The sequence below is a fragment of the Oncorhynchus mykiss genome, chromosome 16 (genome assembly GCF_013265735.2).
Source record: "Oncorhynchus mykiss isolate Arlee chromosome 16, USDA_OmykA_1.1, whole genome shotgun sequence".
Classification (NCBI taxonomy): domain Eukaryota; kingdom Metazoa; phylum Chordata; class Actinopteri; order Salmoniformes; family Salmonidae; genus Oncorhynchus; species Oncorhynchus mykiss.
The window spans coordinates 53,408,976-53,433,358 of NC_048580.1; the positions used below are offsets into that span (position 1 = coordinate 53,408,976).

The 24,383-nt window shown below is 42.9% G+C and overlaps 1 protein-coding gene across 6 annotated transcripts in view; it reads left to right on the forward strand.

The window, feature by feature from the left end:
* LOC110492287 (polyhomeotic-like protein 2) overlaps positions 1-18,705 on the forward strand; it is a 61,593-nt gene extending 42,888 nt beyond the window's left edge. Inside the window, exons 3-12 of one of the 6 annotated variants that reach the window (XM_021566485.2) lie at positions 264-341; positions 657-818; positions 1,475-1,564; positions 1,731-1,853; positions 14,100-14,311; positions 14,547-14,676; positions 16,485-16,596; positions 17,448-17,574; positions 17,720-17,993; positions 18,289-18,705. In XM_021566485.2, coding sequence (XP_021422160.2) covers positions 14,159-14,311; positions 14,547-14,676; positions 16,485-16,596; positions 17,448-17,574; positions 17,720-17,993; positions 18,289-18,443 — 951 coding nt within the window. In that variant the 5' untranslated portion in view covers positions 264-341; positions 657-818; positions 1,475-1,564; positions 1,731-1,853; positions 14,100-14,158 and the 3' untranslated portion in view covers positions 18,444-18,705. Of the gene's footprint in view, positions 1-263; positions 342-656; positions 819-1,474; positions 1,565-1,730; positions 1,854-13,333; positions 13,475-14,081; positions 14,312-14,546; positions 14,677-16,484; positions 16,597-17,447; positions 17,575-17,719; positions 17,994-18,288 lie in introns of those variants that run through there. The other 5 variants (XM_036947248.1, XR_005036545.1, XM_021566486.2 and 2 more) reach the window with 5 other exon arrangements.
* Positions 18,706-24,383: the final 5,678 nt, after the last annotated feature.

The following is a 24,383-nucleotide window of genomic DNA, read 5'->3' on the forward strand; positions in this document are numbered from 1 at the left end:
GATTTTCCCTATGTAGGGGCAAATATAAGTAATAAAGTATGTAGAGCCATTCAGAGCCAGAATAGTCCATAGAGCATTAGCCCGTGTCCTGTTTCTGTAGCCTGAGGCAGCTTACAAGTACACTCTCTGGACAGGACGCTAATCTATAGCATGGCCTACTTATAAGGGACAACATCAATGAATGTTTAGTATATTGCAGGGTGGCACAAATTACCTATTGATGGTTTTGATATTGGAACCATTTCATTTCCTACATTTCCCAGGTTACCATAGTGGCAGGACGACAGAGCTACAATCTGAGTGGGAACACTTCTTAGCAGACAGGTTCCACACAGACCACTGTAAGTAGAACTGTTGTGAAATAGCTGTCTTAGTCTGTAGCTAGTCCACTGAGTTCAATGACTGTCCCAGTTTCTGTCTGCTTGTGTCCTTGTATTCATGTTTATCTTGGTGTGTGCTGCATGTCCATGTCTGTAAGTCTGTTCCTGCATCTCTGTGTCTTTTTCAGGACTTTCTGTGACTGATTATATATAGGGCGTGTTCATGAGGGGGCAATCTTACAAAACGTTCATCACATTAACATATTGGGCTGAAGAAATATGTTTGGAATTGTGTTAGTATAGTCATAACAGTACACTTCCTTCCTCCTCTCCCAGGTAAACCTGGCCACACCTCTAGCAGCAGCCCAGCTAATCAGCAGAGCCCAAAATGTTAGCTCTGCCCCCACATGTATCCTCCAGCAGGCCATGCTCCTGGGCAACGCCTCCAGTCCCGCCCTCACCACCAGCCAAGCTCAGATGTATCTGCGGGCTCAGATGGTAAGGAAATGGTACACACGCACACACACTCCACATTTCTCATTCCTATTTCACCTAGGTCAATAGTCATCTCCTCTCCACATGACTGGATGGGCACACTTCATCTGAATAATGATGGAAAGTTTGGATATGGCTTTATTTTCTGAAAACTTTCCTTCCTCTGTCTACCCCATCTAGTTTTTGTTTTCCATATGATTCAATATGATGTTTTCCTTCATGTGGCCAGGGTATAGAACTGTGGCACGGCAGAGGCTAATTTCGGTGAAAAACAAAACTCAAGACTTGAGTGTCAGTCATATTTTTCCTGGTAGAAATACTGAGGTTCCTCGTATGATTTTTGGAGTAATGTTTTTTTTTGACACCGTTGCAATCTGTAACCATCAAGCGCCACTGAGTTGCTATCCATTTTAGATCAGAGTAACACAATAGGTACAATGCTGCACATGACTGGCCTTATTCAAAATCAAATTGCTGCCATGGAAGAAAATGCCTTAGCCATGTAGTTCATGGAGTGCGAGATCCAGTTGAAAGAGCTTTGTTACTGTTGTTATTTTTTGTCTTAGCACAGTGGGATAACACAACCTTGGCTGAGGGCTTAGCTGGTCCTGATTTGGAGCAGTGTTAGTGCCAATATTTGTTGTTCTTTGTCCCCCCAGCTCATCTTCACCCCAACTGCAGCTGTTGCCACTCTCCAATCAGAGGCCTCCGTACAGTCCGCCATCAACCAACAGTCTAATAGTGCACAGGTAATGTTCACCCCACAACATGCACATCCATGTGCACTCACAACCTCAATGAGCACACATACTGTATGCACAGACACAGGCACACACATTATCACACAACACACATCCTCACCACACACATACCATGGACACTATATTGTCGCTCTAAATACCCTGATTCCCACAGGTGCAGAACATTGCCATCCGTAGCCAGCAGGAGGCTCCCTCCTCCTCCTCTCAGCTCCAGGGCCTGTATCTCAAACAGATGTCTGGAGAGGCCCAGCTCCACATAAAGCTGAGTGCCCACCTGGTGAGTGTGAGACACAGTTTGACAGCTGTCAGCAGTCAACCCAGGTAGATAACATTCAAAGCACCCTGGTCAGGACTTCCATGCTCAAACACATTATTAGGTTAGCATAACAGAGAAGCATAGGTTTTCATAAACATGACAACTGTAGTGCATGTAGCCGCAGCCAGAGCTGCTATTTCTATGCCATGCTGAACAGATTTGGGGGAGTGTTAAGCAACATGAGTGTCCACATTCAAAAGAGAATCATTCTGCTGTTGATTTTTTACTTTTGTGATATAGACATCACATTTCACGTGTTCTTTCATCATTTTGTCAAAAGGCACATCCATAACCTCGTCTCCACTATAGGGCCTTTTGAGTTCTACAGTATTTCCTAACCACATTACCAGGGACAGGGCTGTCTGTCAGACCTATCCAAAGGCTTTTCTGTAAATGCCCTTCATTAGACAGACAGCCCTATCCACGTGAACCCACTAACAGAGGAAATTGGTTATTATTACAGGACTTAAAGGGGAAATGGCCTAATCAGACAGAAAGCCTCAGCCAGACCCCAGTAACAGCTCCTATACTGAGCAAACATGGCAGAGATGAGTCCTAAAAGTATCTTAATGGCAAGAGGAATGACAGCTTCAAAACACAGCAGCAGCAGCAGTACACTCAGCATAATTCTAATATGAAGAGTTCCTTGACTTTAACTAGATTTCCAATAGTCCATCAACATCAACATTAAACCTCTACTGCCTGTGTGCAGTATGCAACACTATGTGCAGACAGTGATCCAATTCCGTCCTTCTTGTTATTGGTAGAATTCTTTAGAAATGTAGACAGTTTTGTGCTGAATCTCTCCGCTCAATTTTTTCCTCATGAGGATCTAATTAGAAGTTGGGATAAAGGGGATCTCCCAAACACTGTCTTACACAATCACCTCCTTCCTGCAGCAGTGTAGCTTTAAGAAGCTCTAAGCAGAACCAGACTGTTTCCGTAGTGAAGCTAAAGGTGAGGAGGACAAGCTTGCAGCGGAGGCCTGACCCATGGGTCTCCACAACCGAGCTAAGGTACTCCTAATCAGCTACTACCAGATGGGGGTTGGCTGGGTGCACGCCATTCAGCGCAGCACATCTTCCTCTCTGCCACCATGTGCGCACAGGAAACCCTCCCCCCCATCTCAGGGACCAAAATCAATAGATCAGAGGCAGGATCCTCTGTTTTTGAAAAAAATGCATGCCACGATAGTTGCGCTACTGTTTTGCTTAAAATTGTTTGGTGGTATTTCCTTTTGATTTAGTTGTGTTTGTTGGGTTATTTTGACAGGCTCAATTGGTTCATGTACGGAACATTGTGTGCTGGATTCTATTATTTATTGAAATGTGTAAAACCAAAAGTACACTGCGGGGGGTGAGATCTAAAAATAAATGTAGTCCTGCTTTATGGCATTTCGCGAAGGCTCTATGTTATACTAATTGCACTATACTTTTTTGTGCATGTAGATATGATTGTCCTTGTTCGATAGAGCCATTGGACGTCTTTCAGCGATATTTGGATTCATTGCTAAATATACAAGCAGACCATTTTTTTCCAGTCTCTGAAAGCCTACAACTTGTGTTGGGCGGTGCTTCGTGGTCTGGCCCCCATCCCTCCCCCAAGGCGGGCCTTTTTGAAAAGGAGGCGGACACTAACAACAAAATAATTTGGTCAAAACAATGGCTTCAAGTGATTCCTTTTATCAATACGAATTCGACCATGGAGCATTTTTTATAGGGATGCATGATATATTGGTGAACATATCGGAATCGGACGATATTAGCTAAAAATGCCAACATCGGTATCGGCCGATGTCTAGTTTAACGCCGTTGTGAAAAACCGATGTCAAAACTGACGTGCATACCTATATAACGTAGGTACATGACGTAATGACGCCATGTAAAATTTTGCGCTGCACCTGCAACACAGTATTCCTAACATAGCCCACAATGTCTGCTGTGTTTATCGAGCAGTCAACAAGTCGAGCAGTCATTTGAAAGAGTAAGAACATTTCAGCGAGACAACAAAGACAAAATCCATTAATGCCAAGATAATGGAATTCATTGCCCTTGACAATCAACCGTTCTGTCGTGGGTGATGGCTTTCGTGACTGGTTGAGCACCGGTACACACTAATGTAACCAAGTCCGCTATTGTTCAGATGTTGCCCTGCCGGAGTTACACAGTAATAGCTCACTGCTATTAGCTTCACGACATACTATGGAACGCCATTTGGGTCTTTGCGTGTCAAAAAAGATACATGTCAAAAAACACTATTTGACATGTTAAATTCGCTTTTAATTTGACACATCAAATAACAGTTATATTATAGATTGTTGGGTGTTATGAATTTGCATGTGCAAGCCCCACCACTACTATCAGTAGCACTGTCAAAGCTGTACAAAAAGTCTGCAAACAGCAAACACCGGCCACAAACAATGTGTTTACAATACCGCGTTGGTAATGAAGCATTATTTGTTCGACCACAACTTCTGGGGTAGCTAGCTTTGGGGTACCTAGCTAGCAACAATACAACCAACCTGAAAACAATGACCAGTAGAAACTGCAGTCATTTTCACTAATCTTAGTAATGATTTAGGAATCCTTGTGAGTAAGTATTAGCTAGGTAACCACTTGTTGTTTGCCAATTGAAATGTAACTTTAGTTCATGAAAAATAAATAGCTAGGCAGCTACTTAACCCTGTTGCCCAAAGCTAACATTATAAGCAGCCAGCTAGCTTCATCTGGCTAGTGAGGAGTGACCTGACCGGGTTATGTGTTGTGAAGCTAGCCACAATAATTATTGCGGGACTGTGACTGTGTGAAATCACCTCCACAGTCAGCCTATTGTGTGTATTGACATTCATATTGCACTGTACAGCTTTACCTAAGGATTGGGGATCAATGAAATGGGCTAACAGTCTACTCAATACCCAAGATATAGACTTCAACTGTATATCAAATCAGTACTCTAGGTTTAATTATTACATGATTAAACTAATCATGTAAACATTAACTAGGAAGTCGGGGCACCACGGGAAATGTTGATTACAAAGTTATAATTTTCCGAATGTAACTCTTCAGATATTTTAATATCTGATCAATTAGTCTTCTATTAATGAATTCTGAATTGTTACCTTATTAGTCTCATTCCAAACGTCAGAAAATTAATGGTTATCTGCACAAACCTTAGTTTCCATAATGAATCAGCAATATACAAATTGGCTTATTTATTTATTTACTAACTAACTAAATAATCACACAGGATTACATAACAAACAAACAGTAGATATTGGTTACGAACAATGATAGAAAAGTCCCTAGTGGGTTAAGCTGATATGATGGCTTGGTAGTCAAAGGAAAGGGGTGGGGACTGAGAAAGAGCGGAAAAGACCAAGTGGATTCACTGCACACAGTCTATAATTACATTAATCCTAATCCTTTGCACATGCACGGCCACTCATTCGAGAATAATTGCAATGTATCTATATTTACTCCTCTATCTCGTTGTTGTCTTCTCTGTTGGAATCCTCAATCATCCTGTAGGGTTCATCAGAGTCTCTGGTTAACTTTCCCAGATGTCACAATGTCTTTCGTGGTTGTAGGTGGTTAGAATGGATACTTCAGAGTACCATTCGGAAATGTTCCAATAGATAGATGCTTCGTCGGTTGTCTGTATTCTTGTTCTAGGCTTACGTAATTTCTAGCTGCAGACTAGTAATTATACGTCTAAGATTTGATCTTATTCTGTAGTGATCGATAGTCTCAGCGATTTGGGGCGGCAGTACTAGTAAGCAGAAGGTTGCAAGTTCAAACCCGACAGAGCTCTGTCGTTCTGCCCCTGAACAGGCAGTTAACCCACTGTTCCTAGGCTGTCATTGAAAATAAGAATATGTTCTTCACTGACTTGCCTAGTTAAATTGTAGCCAAACTACAGCTTTATAATCAAATCAAAGTTTATTTGTCACTTGCGCCGAATACAACTGTTGTATAGATAAACAGAGAGTAAAAGAGGGGTTGGGGGGGGGCACACAATGCAAATAGTCCGGGTAACCATTTGGTTGCCTGTTCAGGAGTCTTATGGCTTGGGGGTAAAAACTGTTGAGAAGCCTTTTTGTGCTAGACTTGGCACTCCGGTACCGCTTGCCATGCGGTAGTAGAGAGAACAGTCTATGACTGGGGTGGCTGGGGTCTTTGACAGTTTTTAGGGCCTTCCTCTGACACTGCCTGGTGTCGATGTCCTGGATGGCAAGCAGCTTTGCCCCAGTGATGTACTGGGCCCTACGCACTACCCGCTGAACTGCCTTGCGGTCGGAGGCCGAGCAATTACCGTATCAGACAGTGATGCAACCGGCCAGGATGCTCTCGATGTTGCAGCTGTAGAACCTTTTGAGGATCTCAGGACCCATGCCAAATCTTTTTAGTTTCCTGAGGGGGAATAGGCTTTGTCGTGCCCTCTTCACGACTGTCTTGGTGTGTTTGGACCATTCTAGTTTGTTGTTGATGTGGACACCAAGGAATTTGAAGCTCTCAACCTGATGTCTACGCTCACGTGGGCGTGGCCATTGATTTGGTTAACTTTATATGAAACCCCATACTCTCATTTAGAAGGTTAACATCACATTACATCTTTTCACAAATAGCTTCATGTTTAATCACATATGTTTCACAATATTTAGATGTAAACCTAACAGCTGGGAAACGTACACTTGAAGAGATACAGTTATGTGTGTTTCCTGTCCTTCATGAGATTGCCAAATGAAACACACCCGTCATAACTGTCCCCTAAGTGTCCACGGACCCCTCCCACATTCTCAAAAGTAGAAATATTGTTTAATTCTCCCATTTTGGGGATTAGGAGTTTGGCCAAGAGAGGGTCTTTGTTCTCTTAGACTCTCTCAATGCTGCATGCCAGTTTCTACCAGGTATTTATGACCTGTCGTAAAGTTATACAACTGTGGAGCGAGAGAGAAGGGGGCTATGATCCTCCCCCCAGGGCACGTCTTGACAGTGTGTTAACTATTTAACTGTAATAGAATGCTTAAAAGGACGCAAACATTTTTTTTATATCGGTATCAGGTTTTTTTGGCAAGAAAAATATCGGATATCGGTATCGGACAAAAATTTAATATCTTTGTCCGATACCGATATCCGATATTTTTCTTTTTTTTTTGATTTTTTGATTGTCATGTTCTGACCTTAGTTCCTTTGTTTTGTCTTTGTTTTAGTATGGTCAGGGCGTGAGTTGGAGTGGGCTGTCTGTTATTTTTTATATAATTTGGGATTTCTGTGTTTGGCCTGGTATGGATCTCAATCAGAGGCAGCTGTCAATTGTTGTCCCTGATTGAGAACCATACTTAGGTAGCCTGGTTTCACCTTTGATTTTTGGGTGAATACTTTCTGTACTGTGTTTTTGTATATTCACCGTATAGGACTGTTTCATTTCGTTCGTAGTCGCTTTATTGTTTTTGTTCTTTAGTGTTCTGAGTTATAATAAATATCATGAACACTTACCACGCTGCGCATTGGTCCTCCGATCCTTCCTACTACTCCTCCTCGTCAGAATACTGTTACAGAATCACCCACCACCAAAGGACCAAGCAGCGTGGTAACGGGCAACAGCAGCGATCTCCAGACTCCTGGACATGGGAGGAGATCTTGGATGGCAAGGGACCCTGGGTACAGCTGGGAGAATATCGCCGCCCCAAGGCAGAGCTGGAGGCAGCGAAAGCTGAGAGGCGGTGGTATAAGGAGGCAGCACGGCTGGGACGAGAGGCAGCACCAAAAATTTCAGTGGTGGAAAAAGTACCCAATAGTCAAGTAAAAGTTGAAAGTCACCCAGTAAAATTCTACTTGAGTAAAAGTATTTGATTTTAAATATTGTGGCAGATGGCAGGGAGAGGTGGGGGGAGTGGTGATTGAAGGGAGATATCTTACAGCCCGCTGGCTCCACCCCCGTGCCTTATATGGACTTCCTGCCCCAACGAGGCAAGCCTTTGCATCATTAAGTCATGGAGTGCTTGGGGATAAAAGAGGAAGCGGGCTGCACTTATTGGGAGAGGACTGAGAGTGTTATGGAGAGTGTGAGAAGAGAGAATTAGCTGTGTAATTGCCCACCCCCCTCCACTGTGTACCGAACTGGTTTGGCTGAGGAGCCGAGTTTTAGGATTACCCCTGGAGAATGGAATGGACAATGAGAACAGACTGTGAACTGTGAACTGGTTGTTGAATTCCTCCCTTTCCTATAGTGTGCAATTCTCCCTAATACATTCCCCATTTGTATTCTAGTTGTGCTTTGTGTGCGTTTTTGGTTATTGAACTTGGTGATGTGGAAACCTCACCCCCCTTAAGCCTGCTACATGTGGTGGAGAATGCGGGCAAACCAAGCTCAATAACTAAACAGACACAGAGCACAATGGAAGCATTGGTGAAACAGCTGGTGGAGGCAAACCTACCGCAGCAGGCTATGCATCGGTAGCTGCTGGAGGAACAGCGTCAGCAGACCGCTCTCCTGTGAGCTGGACTCAGCCAGCTGACAGCCGCCCAGGCTGGCGTGGCTGCAGGTGCAGCAGTCTCTTGTTCCAAACTCAGTAGGTTTATACTGTAGCTGACAGAGGCTGATGACATCAAGGCTTACCTCCAAGCCTTTGAGAGGATGGTGGCTACGGAGAAATGGCCCCATGAGCAATGGGCCAGCCTGCTAGCACCCTTCCTGTCAGGCGCAGCACAGAAGACCTATCAGGATCTGACGGCTGACCAGGAGATGCATTACAAGGGGCTGAAAAAGGAAATCCTGAGCCGGTATGGTTACACCCTAATTAGGCTGGCCAAGAGCTGGCTAACTGCTGAACCACTGATGCTCACACCCATCGAGAAAGTGGTCATAGATACATTTCTACGCTCTATCCAGTTCAAAGCTAAAACGTTAGCAAGCTAACCCGCAGAGCGCAGATCAGCTGGTGAAACTGGTGGAAGGTCAACAGGTGGCTTTGGAGGTCCTGCACAGCGGACAACCACGGAAGGCTGAACCCTCCACTCGCCCAACTGAGCGGAAAAGGGCGGAGGACAACGCTGCGACCCAAGCCAAGGACCATGCCGGGACCCCCAACAACAGCCAGCTCCCAGAGACAACGCCCCTTCCTGAACCTTGGCAACAGGAAGAACTACAAGTGTGGCGAGCAGGGACACATCACCTGGAACTGTCCAAACCACGATATCCCGATGCCTTAGCCACTAAGGTAGCCACCGGGAGTCTCTGCGGCTTGCTGATGGCATGCTGGGCTAAGGAGAGTGGTCCTTCCCCTGTCACCCCGGTAAGAGCCAACAGAAAGGACACCACAGCACTTTTGGACTCCGGGAGTATGGTGACCCTGATCAAACCTGACTTTGCCCAGTCCCCGAACCTGACTGACACTGTAGCCATCACATGCATACACGGTGAGACCAAGGACTACCCTACCACACTCATCCACCTACAGACCACTAAGGAACAACACACAGGGCCAGTGGGAGTTGTCCCAAACCTGCCTGTGCCGGTCCTTATTGGGAGGGATTTCCTGATATTCCGCCAACTGTGGACCAGTATGTCCAGAGACGTGGGGTACCAGAAGGGAGGAGGAAGCCAGAGAGGTGGGAGGGATGCCAGAAGGAGGGATGACCGGATGTGTGGATTCCAGGAAGTGGACCCCCAGGCGTCAACAGAACCCCTCTCGGAGGGTGACTCGGGTGAAGCAAGACTGGAGGAAGGTGTGGCGAGTCTGGAAGACATGTTCCCACTGGATCATGAGGTGGCGCCAGAGCACGCCTCCCTAGCGGTCCGGTTCTGCACGGCCCAATTGTAGGATCCTAACCTGGCCAGCGCTCTCCAGCAGGTGACCTTAGTGGATGGAAAGCCCATGGAGGGGGTAAGTCAGATCACCTACCCCCATTTTTCTATGAAGAAGAAATTGCTGTATCAGGTCATGAAGAAGAATGACGAATGTATGGCATTGTTGTTGGTGCTCCATCCCTTTGTACAATCTGCCCTGCAGTTGTCGCACTCACACCTTCTTGGGGCTCACCTAGGGGTGGAGAAGACCTTAGACCAGATCAAGGCATGATTTTACTGGCCAAGAGAGCAGTGGAAGATTACTGCCGCAGTAGCCTGGAGTACCAGCAGGTGGCTCCAAAACCACACTTTATCAGCCCCTTAATTCTCCTACCGATTATTTCAGTCCCTTTCAGCAGGATCGCAATGGACCTGGTGGGAGCTCTACCCAAGAGCATCCGAGGGCACCAATATTTTGGATTATGCAATGGCAGTTCTCAAGTTCCTAATTCTGATAGTTCGCTTACAACGAGGGATTCCGACACAACACCTCCAGCCCCAACTACCCAAGGTCCAACGGCTTAGCAGAGAGTTCAGTCAAAATTGTCAAAGGTCTGATGAAAAAGGCACACGGTGGAAAGGAGAATTTCCTAAAAAGTCTGATCTACCGCAGCGCACAGCTGCAGAACAGACAAATGTTGATGGGACATTGCATCAGAACCAACCTACCCATCCATGAGGACATGCTAACACCCAGAGGTACTCACAAGTCAAACTCGCAAAGGGAAAAACAAAGACAAACAAAAACAGCGACATGACAACAGTGCAAGACATTTATCTGAACTGAAACCTGGAGATCATGTATGACTCCGAGACATCACTACAGGAACCTGGATGCAGCAAGGGTGTGCGCAGAGAGAAGTTGCACCGCGATCCTATGAGATCCAAACGGAGCATGGATCACAACTGAGACAAAACAGAGTGGATCTAAGGCTTCAGCCATTCACTCAAGAGACTGAGGATCATCAGGAGGATACTGCTGAAGTGTCTTTACCAATGGACAAAAGAGTCAGAACAACCCTGAGTGACAACGACCACTGTCCAACTGTTTCAGGAAGCACTTCAGCAGAACGACCAAAAAGGACTGTCAGAGCCCCAGAAAGGCTTATTGAGAATTGCTCAAAAATATAAAAGCAACTGGACTGAATGTTTTCATTTATGTGAAAACAAATAGAGCCCCAAAAGAGTATTGTTGGACAGAATGTGTTTAGTTGAAAAATAAAAATGTTTACTTCCTCTTAACTGATGAGAGCGATTTTGAAATGAAAAGGGAAGAAATGTATGTTATTGAAAATTGTATGTTATGCAGGTTGAGTAAACAAATGTGCGATTTGATATGTGACATGTTTAGTTACAGAGAAAATGTGTTTTTTTTAAAGGAAGGAATATGTGTTATTTCTTAATAACATGAAGACTACGTTACCCAGCAATCTATGCGAGGATTAGAAGTATGCATTGGATGGCTACACAAGGATATTGCTAGCTGAAGTATCAGTTTATTAAAAGCAGTTAAATCTTTATCTTTATCCCCAGATGTTTGTTATCTTTAAATTCTATAGACCATGATAATGTGTTAGGCCTCAGGGCATCTACTGTTTGGTTTATAAACACTTTCTATGAGCGGAAGCCTCAGTCCAGGCTTCACCGACTAAAGCCAAGACTAAACATCCCCTGGGGTGTCTGTCTGTTTGGGAAGTTATTGCTGTGGTAACCATTATACAATATACCTGGGGCTTTATAGGCATACACACTTGGGGCCAAATCCTAACTCAATGTGCTCAACTTATAATTGTGTACATGGACTGTCTGTAGTTTATTGTTCGTTTTGTGAAAGAAACCTGACATTTCTTAGTTTAAAGCAAAGACTAATGTTGATTTGTGTTGTTTTTACAGAGTACACATAAATCCAGACACACCAGATCCTGTAGCAGCATAAACAGCAGCAGTTTGTTCTAGCATCACCAGACCCAGCAGCTTCCTCTAAGGGGCCAGGCCCTAGTGCTGTACACATCCTCCATCCACAGCCACTCTCTAGCCCAGATGCTACAGGCCCTGTTTATCCAGCACCAGCCCTGTGCTGTCCAAACCCCCTGTTTATGCTCCTGTTCCCAGCCAGCAGGCCAATATCTCCACTATCAGCTCCCAGATCCTTACCCAAAATGTGCCAGACCCAGGCTGCCCCTCTGCCCAATACTAAGCTAGGGAAGCTAGCTGCAGTCAACCTCCAGATCCAGCCAACAGCTTCTGCCCCGGACTCTCAGCTGGTTCAGGACAGTGCCAGCAAGGAGCTGCCCACATCTGAGGTAGTCACGGAGAACAGTTTCACTTCCCTCGTACAGCAGCCAACAGCCCATTGTACTCTTGAGGTCCTCACTAGTGAGTAATGCCCATTGGACCCCAGCAGCCCCACCACACACACTGGAGGTAGATATTACTGTATATTTTATATTTCACATACGGTTGCATCTCAAAGTCATTGGACTTATGGATGACCAGAAGCCCTGACGCTGTTCAATTTGATACAGTAATGTGAAGGTCCACCCACATGGCAGAGAGGGGTTCACACTCCCTCCCTCCCTCAGACTCACTCTGTCTGTAGGCCTAGGCAGCCCAGGCACAATGGCCATCCCCACTCCAGCACTCCCCTCAAGCGGAAGACTAAATCTGTCACGCCACAGAGTCCATTGTTCTGCCCTGCCACTTGGGGGAACGCGACAGCTTTAGCCATAATTAGGGGAGAGGGGCCGGGCTTTGTAATTCTCCCCATGGGCTAGGGGGAAGAAAGGAGCACTTGTAATGTCTGGCAGGTGTATACGCGCAAGGCCCATCCACATTCAAACATGAATAATATACAGCAGTGGAGGCTTCTGAGGGGAGGATGGCTCAAAATAATGACTGGAACGGAGCGAGTGGAATGGCATCAAACACATGGAAACCATGTTTGATGAATTTGATACCATTTCACCTATACTGCCCCAGCCATTACCACAAGCCTGTCCTTCCCAAAACTTGCCACCAACCTCCTGTGATATACAGTACTTTCAAAAGACCAGGAAGCTGTTACTCAGCGTATACTGAAGTGTCCAACAGTGCCACTTGGCTACTTTGAGTTAGACCACCATGTGATCAGGGCACTCCTCCTCTAAGTGTTATCATTAGGTGGTCCATATTATAGCCTTGATCTAGCAAGACCAGTGGTGCCTTGGACTAATTCTCAAGGCCCAGCATGTCTGCTTGTCTGACATACAATGAACATTGTCTTTACCATTTATGTCGTTTTTTTTAATATAATGATAAGATATGAAAACATTAGAGGCCCTACCTCTAGGGCCATAGCTCAAAAGTTGAGAAAATCCATCTTTCAACAATTCCCATTCCAACGATTTGTCTCTAATCAAGGAAAATTGTATTTTTACATAGACTTTCACTTCTGTTTTGCCACTATATTTCTCAAATAATGTGGTAGATTAAACTTGAAATGAGTGGGAGGTGAAAATAGTCCAACCAATCAGAGAGGAAGTCCGTTTGAGATACTCGCCGCCATTGGATCACATTCTAAATAGCACGGGCCAATGGTGGGGCGCTTTATTTCCTATTCACTTCCCGCATACAAAGCGATTAAAGTGTGTACTGTGTGCTTGCTGCAGTGGTAATAGCGACCGAACAAACAGAAGAAAGCACGTTAAAACGTTGGAAAGATTGCATTGCTTGTGTAACTTCTACTGATGTAACGGGTGCGTATTTCCACGGAATATTTGAGATTTTTGAGCACATGATTTGTTTGCTTCATGTTGCCTCGGCAGAGAGGATATGAAAGGGAAGGTTGTTTGGAGCATTGGAACAAAAGGGTGTTCTTTCGCTCCGTGTTGACCATTGTCGGGGCGTTTGAATCAGTTATCACATCCCCTGTATTTGTAATTTATTGTGGCAGGTTTCTCAATTTAAGTTAGTGTTAAAATGTGGTCACATTTACTTTTCAAGCAGATGTCGACGAAACCTTTGCTTTTTGTTATAATGGATTAACAATACGAATTTGGGATAATCAAATTGCGTAATATCATTTAGTTGTTACAGTACACATTCATTGTATGAAATACAACTAATTGTTTTTTGTTGGCCTAGGTGTAGAATTAAGTGGGAAGAAAAGTAAACAAACAATTTACTAAGTGGTCCAGATATTCTGCTGAAAATAATCTCCAATGTATAAAATGTTAACAGATTAATCAACGACATGAGTGGTCATTGACTTTGAACTATTTTATTTTTGTATACATCAGTACCGACTCTTGCACGATGTCAGTCATTTGACATATCAATATATAATTTTATTTACTCGCGTTCGAATATTATTATTCCCAGCAGGTAAGGGAGACGCTGAGCGGCTGAATGCGCAACCAGGTGCAGGCTCGCTTCCAGTCATGACCTCGGGGAATGGGAACAATGCGCCCACGGTGACCGGCAGCACCCCTCATAATGGCGAGAGCAAACCGCCCCAGGCAATAGTGAAACCCCAGATCCTCACCCACGTCATTGAGGGATTTGTGATCCAGGAGGGAGCCGAGCCTTTCCCTGTAAGTAGTAGGATAATGAAGAAGCTTTCCACCCACTGGGCACATGGCTGTTCAGAAACACACACAATATGTAAGGTGGGCTTTCAACTGAACCATAAGGACACAGTTAGCCCTGTCCACGAGAAGGAGTGCACTTCCCTCTAGTGGACAACATTTGACTAAACCCTATATTCTGTACTGTTCAGCATTTTACTATGGGGGTAAAGCAGCATGTCTAAAGTGTCTGTCCTTTCAGGTGGAACGTCCGTTGTCGTTGCTGATCGAGAACCTGAAGAAACACAAACAGCAAACACTTTCCGACTCAGAGAAAACGACCTCCTCCAACAGCACCACAGACTCTGAGATGGAGGACTTATCACACCAAGGTAAAGGGCCAGCCTGGAGGACATAGGGCTGCACAATGAATCAAATTCACATCAAAATTGCAATACTGACATGTGCAATATCCATATTGAAAGAGATCATATTGCATGCAATATTTTGTTTACTCCGTTTTTCGTCTCTCTCCCTCTTCTTGCGGCTGCTTCTCACACATATAAAGCCCTCCCCACTGTCACTCAAGCAGTGCAGTTCTTCCTCGCTGTTAGATACACTATAAATTTGCATGATGTTCTTATAGGTCAAGTGCAGTCAACAGATTGTACCAAACAAAATCGATTCTACTTTTTGTTTTAATGTTAATGGCTATTTTTATGATTCCAGTTCACCCAAGTATTGGTCACATACACATATTTACCAGATGTTATTGTGGGTGTAGCGAAATGCTTGTTTTCCTAGCTCCAACAGTGCAAAGTATCTAACAATACACCAATCTAAAAGTAAAATAAAGTAATTAAGAAATGTATAAATATTAGGACGAGCAATGTCAGAAGTATTGACTAAAATACAGTAGAATAGAATAGAACACAATATATACATATGAGATGAGTAAAGCAGTATGTAAACATTATTAAAGTGACTAGTGTTCCATTATTGAAGTGTACAGTGATTCCATGTATATAGGGCAGCAGCCTCTAAGGTGCAGGGATGAGTAACCAGGTGGTAGCTGGCTAGTGATGGCTATTTAAGTCTGGCCTTGAGAGAGAAGCAGTTTTTTTTAGTCTCTGTCCCAGCTTTGATGCACTTGTACTGACCTCGCCTTCTGGATGTTAGCAGGTGAACAGGCCGTGGCCCGGGTGGTTGATGTCCTTGATGATCTTTTTGGCCATCCTGTGACATCGGTGCTGTAGGTGTCTTGAAGGGCAGGCAGTGTGTCCCTGGGGATACGTTGGGCAGACCGCACCACCCTCTGGAGAGCTTTGCGGTCGGTGCGGTTGCTGTACCAGGTGGTGATGCTCTCAATTGTCTTTCTGTAGAAGTTTGAGGGTCTTCGGGGGGCCAAGACAAATTTCCTCAGCCTCCTGAGGTTGAATATGCACTATTGTGCCTTCACCACACTCTGTGTGGACCATTTCAGATTTTCAGTGACGTGAATGCTGCGGAACTTTTTCTCCTACACTTTTAATTTTGTTGAGGGAGAAGTTATTTTCCTGACACCACTCTGCCACGGCCCTCACCTCCCCTGTAGGCTCTCGTCATTGTTGGTAATCAGGCCTATTACTGTTGTCGTCTGAACTTGAGGTTTGAGTTGGCCACGCAGTCATGGGTGAACAGGGAGTACAGGAGGAGGCTGAGCATGCATCATTGTGGGGCCCCCGTGTTAAGCATCAGTGAAGTGGAGATGTTGTTTCCTACCTTCACCACCTGGGGGTGGCCCGTCAGCAAGTCCAATTCAAATTGCAATATTTGGTTACATTTTTTTATAATAATGATTTTGCCCTTATTGTGCAGCCCAAGTAGGACATCTTGCTTGGCCCACTCTAAAACCAGAACTACAAGTTTCTCATTGTGTCATTGGCTACCTGGCTTCATAATCTCACTTCAGCTGGAATTTCATTGGCTCATTGTTGGCACAAATTGGCACTTTGATAAGTGCCTTGATATTTGGCACATACTGTACAAATGTCTTGTATACCTTTTTTATTTGTGTCAAATCAGCCAAATGTCTGAGCCATGTAACCATGCCACTCACTGCCTGCCATGTCAACTGGGATTCAATGTTTATACCAACTGTATTTTTTACCACTGCATCCCTGGTTCCCATTTGTTGATGTGTATCTGTTTTGCTGGGCAGAGCTGAAGCCGCAGGAGGAGCCCACCCTGACGTGTGAGCTATGTGGCAGAGTGGACTTTGCCTACAACTTCAAGAGATCCAAGAGGTTCTGCTCCACAGTATGTGCCAAACGGTAAGGCCTGGGTAGAGAACATGCTGGGACTGAAATCTGAGGTGTATTCATTAGGCACCAAATGGAAGGATACAGACTGCAACGGGGAGGGACTATTTGAACCAATTTCCTTTTCCCATTGTAAAACATTTTCCTTAGGTGTGGTCTAATGCAGTGGTTCACTGCTGTAGGGGGCGTGCCCCCTAGTCCAGCTTTAAACTTACTCTTGGAAGTTGTAATAGTAGAATGTGCAATTTTGAAATTGGCTAGTGCATCATTTCCTCTTGTCATGTTAGTTATTGTATACGTTAGAGCTATTTAACAGATGTCCAGATCAACTAGCCCATGCCAGCTGTTTTTTTGTCAGTATCACATGAATACACTATAGACTTGGCAAAATGTATAGAATTGCATGAAGATATTTGCACCCCATGACGATGTGTAGAATTGCACTAAATAACCTTCAAACTTCCAAATCTCAACATCAACAAGTTGTCATGAACAGTACTTGTGTCCATAGAAATAGACATGGTGTGTGCAGGGTGGAAGCAGGATTTTTTCCAATATTGGAAGGGGGGCCTAGAGTGGAAACGTTTAGGAACCCCTGGTCTAAATAATACAACTCAGGCTTTCTGAATGACATGTTTGTCAGCAGTTGTTGCTGTAGTAATTATAGCAGTAGTACACATGTATATGTGCAGAAATAACAAATAAATGGCTTGTTCTTTACTTTAGCCTATAATTTGTTTCTCTGACAAATGTAGACCCACAATTAAATGGCTTGCTCAGCTTCTGACATACTTGATTACCCAAGCTACTTGTTGATACATTGTCTATTCTCCACCCCCACACACAATTTCATTTTTGTGCAGGTATAATGTGGGCTGTACAAAGCGAATGGGCCTCTTTCCAAATCGACAAACCACCATGGAGAAACTGAAGAAGCAAAGAATGTTGGATGGAAACCAACAGAACTCAAGTTCAGAAACCAAAAAACGGGTGAAATGGCACTGTTCAAAATATAAAGAATAAATGCAGTATGACTTTAAAAATGTATTTCCATTGATGCCCTCTTTGCAAGGCAGGTTGAAGCAGACCTGTCCTATATGATCACTTAAAAGCTAAACCCTTCCTGTGCTTTCAGACTCCCACCACTGGCCAACAAACTGGGGGTGGATCGTTGACTTCCAGCCACCCCTCTCACGGGGAGTCCAGCCAGTGTTCGGACATGTCTAGCTACGAGGGTCCTCCTTCGCCCCCCCTGTCTGCTGCCAGCTTCGGTGCTCACAGGCCCCAGGTGGACAGAGGGCCCGAGCACATGGAAGGCTGTGGACAAAACCTCACAAAGCACTTCCTGCCCAGCGATCCAGCCAAGTGGAACGTGGAGGACGTCTACGGCTTCATCTGCTCCCTGCCAGGTTGGCATTGCCACATTTTCCACATACCCCAACAGATGCTTAATATCAGCCAAAATGGTGGAGTAGCCGCCCCATACAGGGTATTGGAGATGTGCAGGCTTTTGTTTTAGCCCTGTAGTAAAACACCTACTTCAGCCAACAAACTTAGTTCAAATCCAAATGAAATCAAACTTTATTTAGAGGTTGAAGTTAATGTTTATTTTGTACATGATACAGCAGGTGTAAAACAGTACAGTGAAATGCTTGCTTCCAAGCTCTTTCCTAGCAATGCAGTGGCTGTTTGATTTGTTCCCAGGTTGCCTGGCGATAGCCGAGGAGTTCCGCTCCCAGGAGATCGACGGCCAGTCCTTGCTGCTGCTTAAAGAGGACCACCTTATGGGCACAATGAACATTAAACTGGGGCCCGCGCTCAAGATCTTTGCCCAGATCAGTGTGCTGAGAGACTCGTAGCCCCTCTCTGGAGTCGCTACACACTGTCTTTTTCTGCAATGATCTCTGTCCTCAACTCCGACCATTCTCAAGCCTACTGCTGTTGCAGGTGCGTTCCAGGGTGGTGGCGGATGGACGACGGTTTTGTCTCTGTCCCATAAAAGATGATGGTCCACAGGATATTGACAGCACTATTTAATTTTAGAGCTTTGACTCTGGACTGTCTCCCATGCCATGCAGGAATGGTTAGCTACTGTATGAGTTGTACTGTGGATGTTGTACTGTGCACAAGTAGCTCACCCAGCCAGACTCCAAGTGGACAACGTGGTACTTAAGTAAGGAAATGCCATTACTAGTAGTCAGTTTCTAACAATTGTGAGGTAGTTGCATCGTATAACCTTTCCATAGATAATATATTTTTGGTTCTTGACTGGAAGTTGGTGTTTAGGGCATTTTGGTCTTGGTGGAAAGTGATTGAAAACCTGCCTAGGACTGTATTTTACAGTTCATGCCTTGGAATGTTGTAATTAAGTATTTTATATATACAGTGCCTTGCGAAAGTATTCGGCCCCCTTGAACTTTGCGACCTTTTGCCACATTTCAGGCTTCAAACATAAAGATATAAAACTGTATTTTTTTTGTGAAGAATCAGCAACAAGTGGGACACAATCATGAAGTGGAACGACATTTATTGGATATTTCAAACTTTTTTAACAAATCAAAAACTGAAAAATTGGCCGTGCAAAATTATTCAGCCCTTTTACTTTCAGTGCAGCAAACTCTCTCCAGAAGTTCAGTGAGGATCTCTGAATGATCCAATGTTGACCTAAATGACTAATGATGATAAATACAATCCACCTGTGTGTAATCAAGTCTCCGTATAAATGCACCTGCACTGTGATAGTCTCAGAGGTCCGTTAAAAGCGCAGAGAGCATCATGAAGAACAAGGAACACACCAGGCAGGTCCGAGATACTGTTGTGAAGAAGTTTAAAGCCGGATTTGGATACAAAAATATTTCCCAAGCTTTAAACATCCCAAGGAGCACTGTGCAAGCGATCATATTGAAATGGAAGGAGTATCAGACCACTGCCAATCTACCAAGACCTGGCCGTCCCTCTAAACTTTCAGCTCATACAAGGAGAAGACTGATCAGAGATGCAGCCAAGAGGCCCATGATCACTCTGGATGAACTGCAGAGATCTACAGCTGAGGTGGGAGACTCTGTCCATAGGACAACAATCAGTCGTATATTGCACAAATCTGGCCTTTATGGAAGAGTGGCAAGAAGAAAGCCATTTCTTAAAGATATCCATAAAAAGTGTTGTTTAAAGTTTGCCACAAGCCACCTGGGAGACACACCAAACATGTGGAAGAAGGTGCTCTGGTCAGATGAAACCAAAATTGAACTTTTTGGCAACAATGCAAAACGTTATGTTTGGCGTAAAAGCAACACAGCTGAACACACCATCCCCACTGTCAAACATGGTGGTGGCAGCATCATGGTTTGGGCCTGCTTTTCTTCAGCAGGGACAGGGAAGATGGTTAAAATTGATGGGAAGATGGATGGAGCCAAATACAGGACCATTCTGGAAGAAAACCTGATGGAGTCTGCAAAAGACCTGAGACTGGGACGGAGATTTGTCTTCCAACAAGACAACGATCCAAAACATAAAGCAAAATCTACAATGGAATGGTTCAAAAATAAACATATCCAGGTGTTAGAATGGCCAAGTCAAAGTCCAGACCTGAATCCAATCGAGAATCTGTGGAAAGAACTGAAAACTGCTGTTCACAAATGCTCTCCATCCAACCTCACTGAGCTCGAGCTGTTTTGCAAGGAGGAATGGGAAAAAAAATGTCCGTCTCTCGATGTGCAAAACTGATAGACATACTCCAAGCGACTTACAGCTGTAATCGCAGCAAAAGGTGGCGCTACAAAGTATTAACTTAAGGGGGCTGAATAATTTTGCACGCCCAATTTTTCAGTTTTTGATTTGTTAAAAAAGTTTGAAATATCCAATAAATGTCGTTCCACTTCTTGATTGTGTCCCACTTGTTGTTGATTCTTCACAAAAAAATAGTTTTATATCTTTGTTTGAAGCCTGAAATGTGGCAAAAGGTCGCAAAGTTCAAGGGGGCCGAATACTTTCGCAAGGCACTATATATATATATATATATATATATTCAACAAAATATCCTCAAATCATTGTATCCTCTAAAAACATTTTTTTTTATAATTGTTTGTCTGGTATTTTCTCTACAGAACCAGTGTTTTGAGGATTGTAAATTGGAATTTGTTCACTTTCTCAATATTCTTCCTACTTCTGCAAAGACCATTTTTAAAGGGACAAGCTGTAACAATATGTAATTGTCTGTCCTAACTGGCCTCAAAGTCATGACCCTGGCCTCCAGAAATCGGGGCTAATAGAAATGGATTTACTGTTATGAACTCTGTGTGAAAGCCAGAAAAAGTAACTCATTCCAACTTTGAATTATTCTGGGTGATGTACTATTAAGGTTTAATTTGTCAGGAACATTGTGGAGGGACACTCAGTTTTCCCTCACCTGTTGTGGATGAAATACCTCAGTGACATTTTGAATAGATTGGTGGGTTAAAATGATAAAGGAATCTATTTACCAGACCATCACCTTTCCATTTTGTACTCTGTATTGAATTAAAGCGTTAGTTCACACAAGGAAATGCAGGTGTTATTAGATTTAAATCGCTCTGAATTTAGTTTATTTTGGTCATCACTGCAACATGTCTAGTAGGCATTTTATAGACTTTATTGAAGCCTGTTGTAACGCTTAAACCAAAGCAGCATCATGTTTATCTGATGTTTAGCATTAGAAACTCACGCGTTTTTCAAGTTCTAAACTTGGTTGAGTATTTTGTAGTTATGGAACTAGTTCTCTCATACCACATTTTGTACTTAAAAAATAAACATGGTATTTGTTTACTCTTACTCTTCTTCACCAGACCATACTGTCATTTATTACAAATGTATTCAATTGTGACAAATCCAGATGAAAAGATTGACTGTTTGTGAATGTTTAACTGAAATACATTTTGAGTGGTGTATCCCATACAAATAATCAGTTAATATTCAACTGGCTGATTTTGAAAATAGAAACATATTTCACAAATAAGCTCCTCTACTGTATAAACTTTGAAAAGCCATGACCGATGTAGGAGTACGAAGCTTATCAAAATAAGACGTGTGAGAACAGCAATTGAAGATTAATATTTTTCAATCAGACATATTATGGAAGAAGCTGACCATTTGTATAGAATAATAATATATCTAGAATGTCTTATTTTAGAAAGGTTGGCAGCTGTCTATTTCAACAGCCAGTACAAGCAGCAAACATGCAGATCTCAGAGTCATGAGGATGGGCAGCCACAAATGTTCACAACCATTCAAATTACCACAGATTTTTCTTAAGTATTTACACAAGCATACGCTGTATTTATCGGTGCTCACAAGATTACAGTAAGAATCCACTAATCAGCAAATGAACTAGACAACACTATTAGCCTTTTGAAGATAAATGTGAAAATACCAATGTTTTCAGCCAATCAATCCTCAGGTTACTCCCTCTTCTCGTGACCCCCTCAAACTTCCTTTAAAATTAGTCTGGGAGCTTAGTTGCTAATTAGCATGGTTTCCAACCTGGACCCCAAACTGCGGATCCCTGATCCAGTTTTAGTCATGAGTGCCCCTAGTGGAAAATGTTATGGAGTGCAGCTTCAACTCACCTAGCCTGGTACAAAGGCATGAATTCTTCGGTTAGAGAAAACTTGGCACACACAGGCACTGTGCTAGTCTTTGCCAAATGAGGATTCTGCGCCAAATGAAGATTCTGCTTAATGGTCCCTTCACTTCCAGAGAGAATAGGAAGTCTGCTTCCCATGGAGAAAATAGAATACAAAAATGGATCATTGCAGCAGCATCATGTGCATAGTAGTGCCCAGCTCGCTCTCTAGGAGTGCTTTTGGAAAAACCACAACAGAGAAATACAATGCATTCGGAAAGTATTCAGACCCCTTGACTTTATTCACATTTTACATTACAGCCTTACTCTAAAATGTTCCTCATCAATCTACACACAATACCCAATAATTACAAAGCAAAGACAGGTTTTATATTTTTTTGCAAATTGAAAAACAGCATATTTGTGTAAGCCCTTGCAAAAAAAAATCAAAAAAACTGTTTTTGCTTAGTCATTGTGGGGTATTGTGTGTAGATTGATGAGGGGGGAAACTATTTAATCCATTTTAGAATAAGGCTGTATCGTAAGAAAATGTGGAAAAAGTCAAAGGGTCTGAATACTTTCCGAATGCACTGTCTATACTCATTGATTTGAGGTTTCCAGGTTTCTGTTCTGTTGTCCACGGGAAGAGGTACCTGATGGCTGTTTCACTTAGTGTTTTTCCTCTAATTATTTGAATGCTTCTTTGTGGATGCTGTTCAGGTGAACTCTATACCACACAGGCTACCATCTAACCCGACAATACATTTACTTGTGTCTCTCTCATCAATGTACTCAAAATAATAACATATGGGGCTTTGTCATTATTGACCGAACACTGGTGGTTTAGGGTTTGCTGCTGCCATTGTTCACGCTATGTGCGCCCTTTGGCTAGCTTAAGTACCTAGCATATTTATTCACTGTTAGCTAGTGGTAATCTACTATTTTTTAAATTTTATTAAACAGTAACATGCAAAACACAAAAAAAACAGAACAGCCAGAGGTATAAATACAGACCAAATCAAATACAGACATGTAGCGATTACATTTTTTAAACATTTTATTTTGCATACATTTTAATGATTATAAACGGTTTTCCAAATCAGATAATAAAAATGGTGCATTTTGATTTGTGTATGAACATTCAATTGTGGAATCAGCGTTGTAAAATAATATGTCAAACTTAGATATTTCAATGGTTGTGAAACTTTTGTTGCCCAGATATAGTTTCACCTCAGTCCAGAACACCTCACTGTGTAAGCAATTACAAAATAAGTATTCAATAGATTCAGTTTCTAGTTCACAAAAACTGCATTCACTGGTAACATCAGGTATATATTTAGAAATCAAGCTATTACACGGGTAGAATCTATGGATAATCTTAAAGTAGATCTCCTTTACTTTATTGGTCACTTTAAATATGTGTGCAGTGAGCCAAACACGGCACCATTTCACATCAAATGATGAAGCCCAACAAATATGGCAGAAGGAATGGAATTCCTGTAGAAAATATCACTTAATAAACAATTGTTGAATTGCTTACCTAGTAAAGCTATGCCATTCACCTCGACATTGCTTACAATAGGTGTTCCAGAATATGCATTATTCTGTAGTAAAGATTTTATCCCACTGGGTATAGCTTTTATAACAGTGTCATATTCCTTGCTTGAAACTTCAAAGTTGTATCTTTCAATAAATTCTCTCCGTATAAAAAAAGATTCCCATTAATACTAACTAATTGGCTGACAAGGACAATGTTTTTTAAGAACCAATTATGGTAAGATAACATCTTGTTTCTATGTAATGTCGACCCATAATTCCATATAAAACATTTATGAGGTAAAAAGTTGTGTTTATACAGCAAAGCCCAGCACATTAAAGCCTGCTTGTGAAAAGTCGCCAATTTCACGGGAAGTTTACTCACAATATAAGGACATTGTAGTAAACAATTAAGCTCTCAGAGTTTATGAAAAAAAAAGAAAAATATTCCAAAAACGATGAGGATTTTTTAAGTCCCTTTTAACCCAGTTGACTTTTGGTATTTGATTAAAGAGAGGGAAGTCTAAGACATTTAGACTGCCATCACAAGCCTTTTTTTATCTTATGTGGCTTGTTTTTCCATATGAAATTGTACAATAAACTTTCTAAAGATTTTGGAATGTCAATAGATTAAAAAAGATAGGATTTATGAGATAGCCCCTCAGCT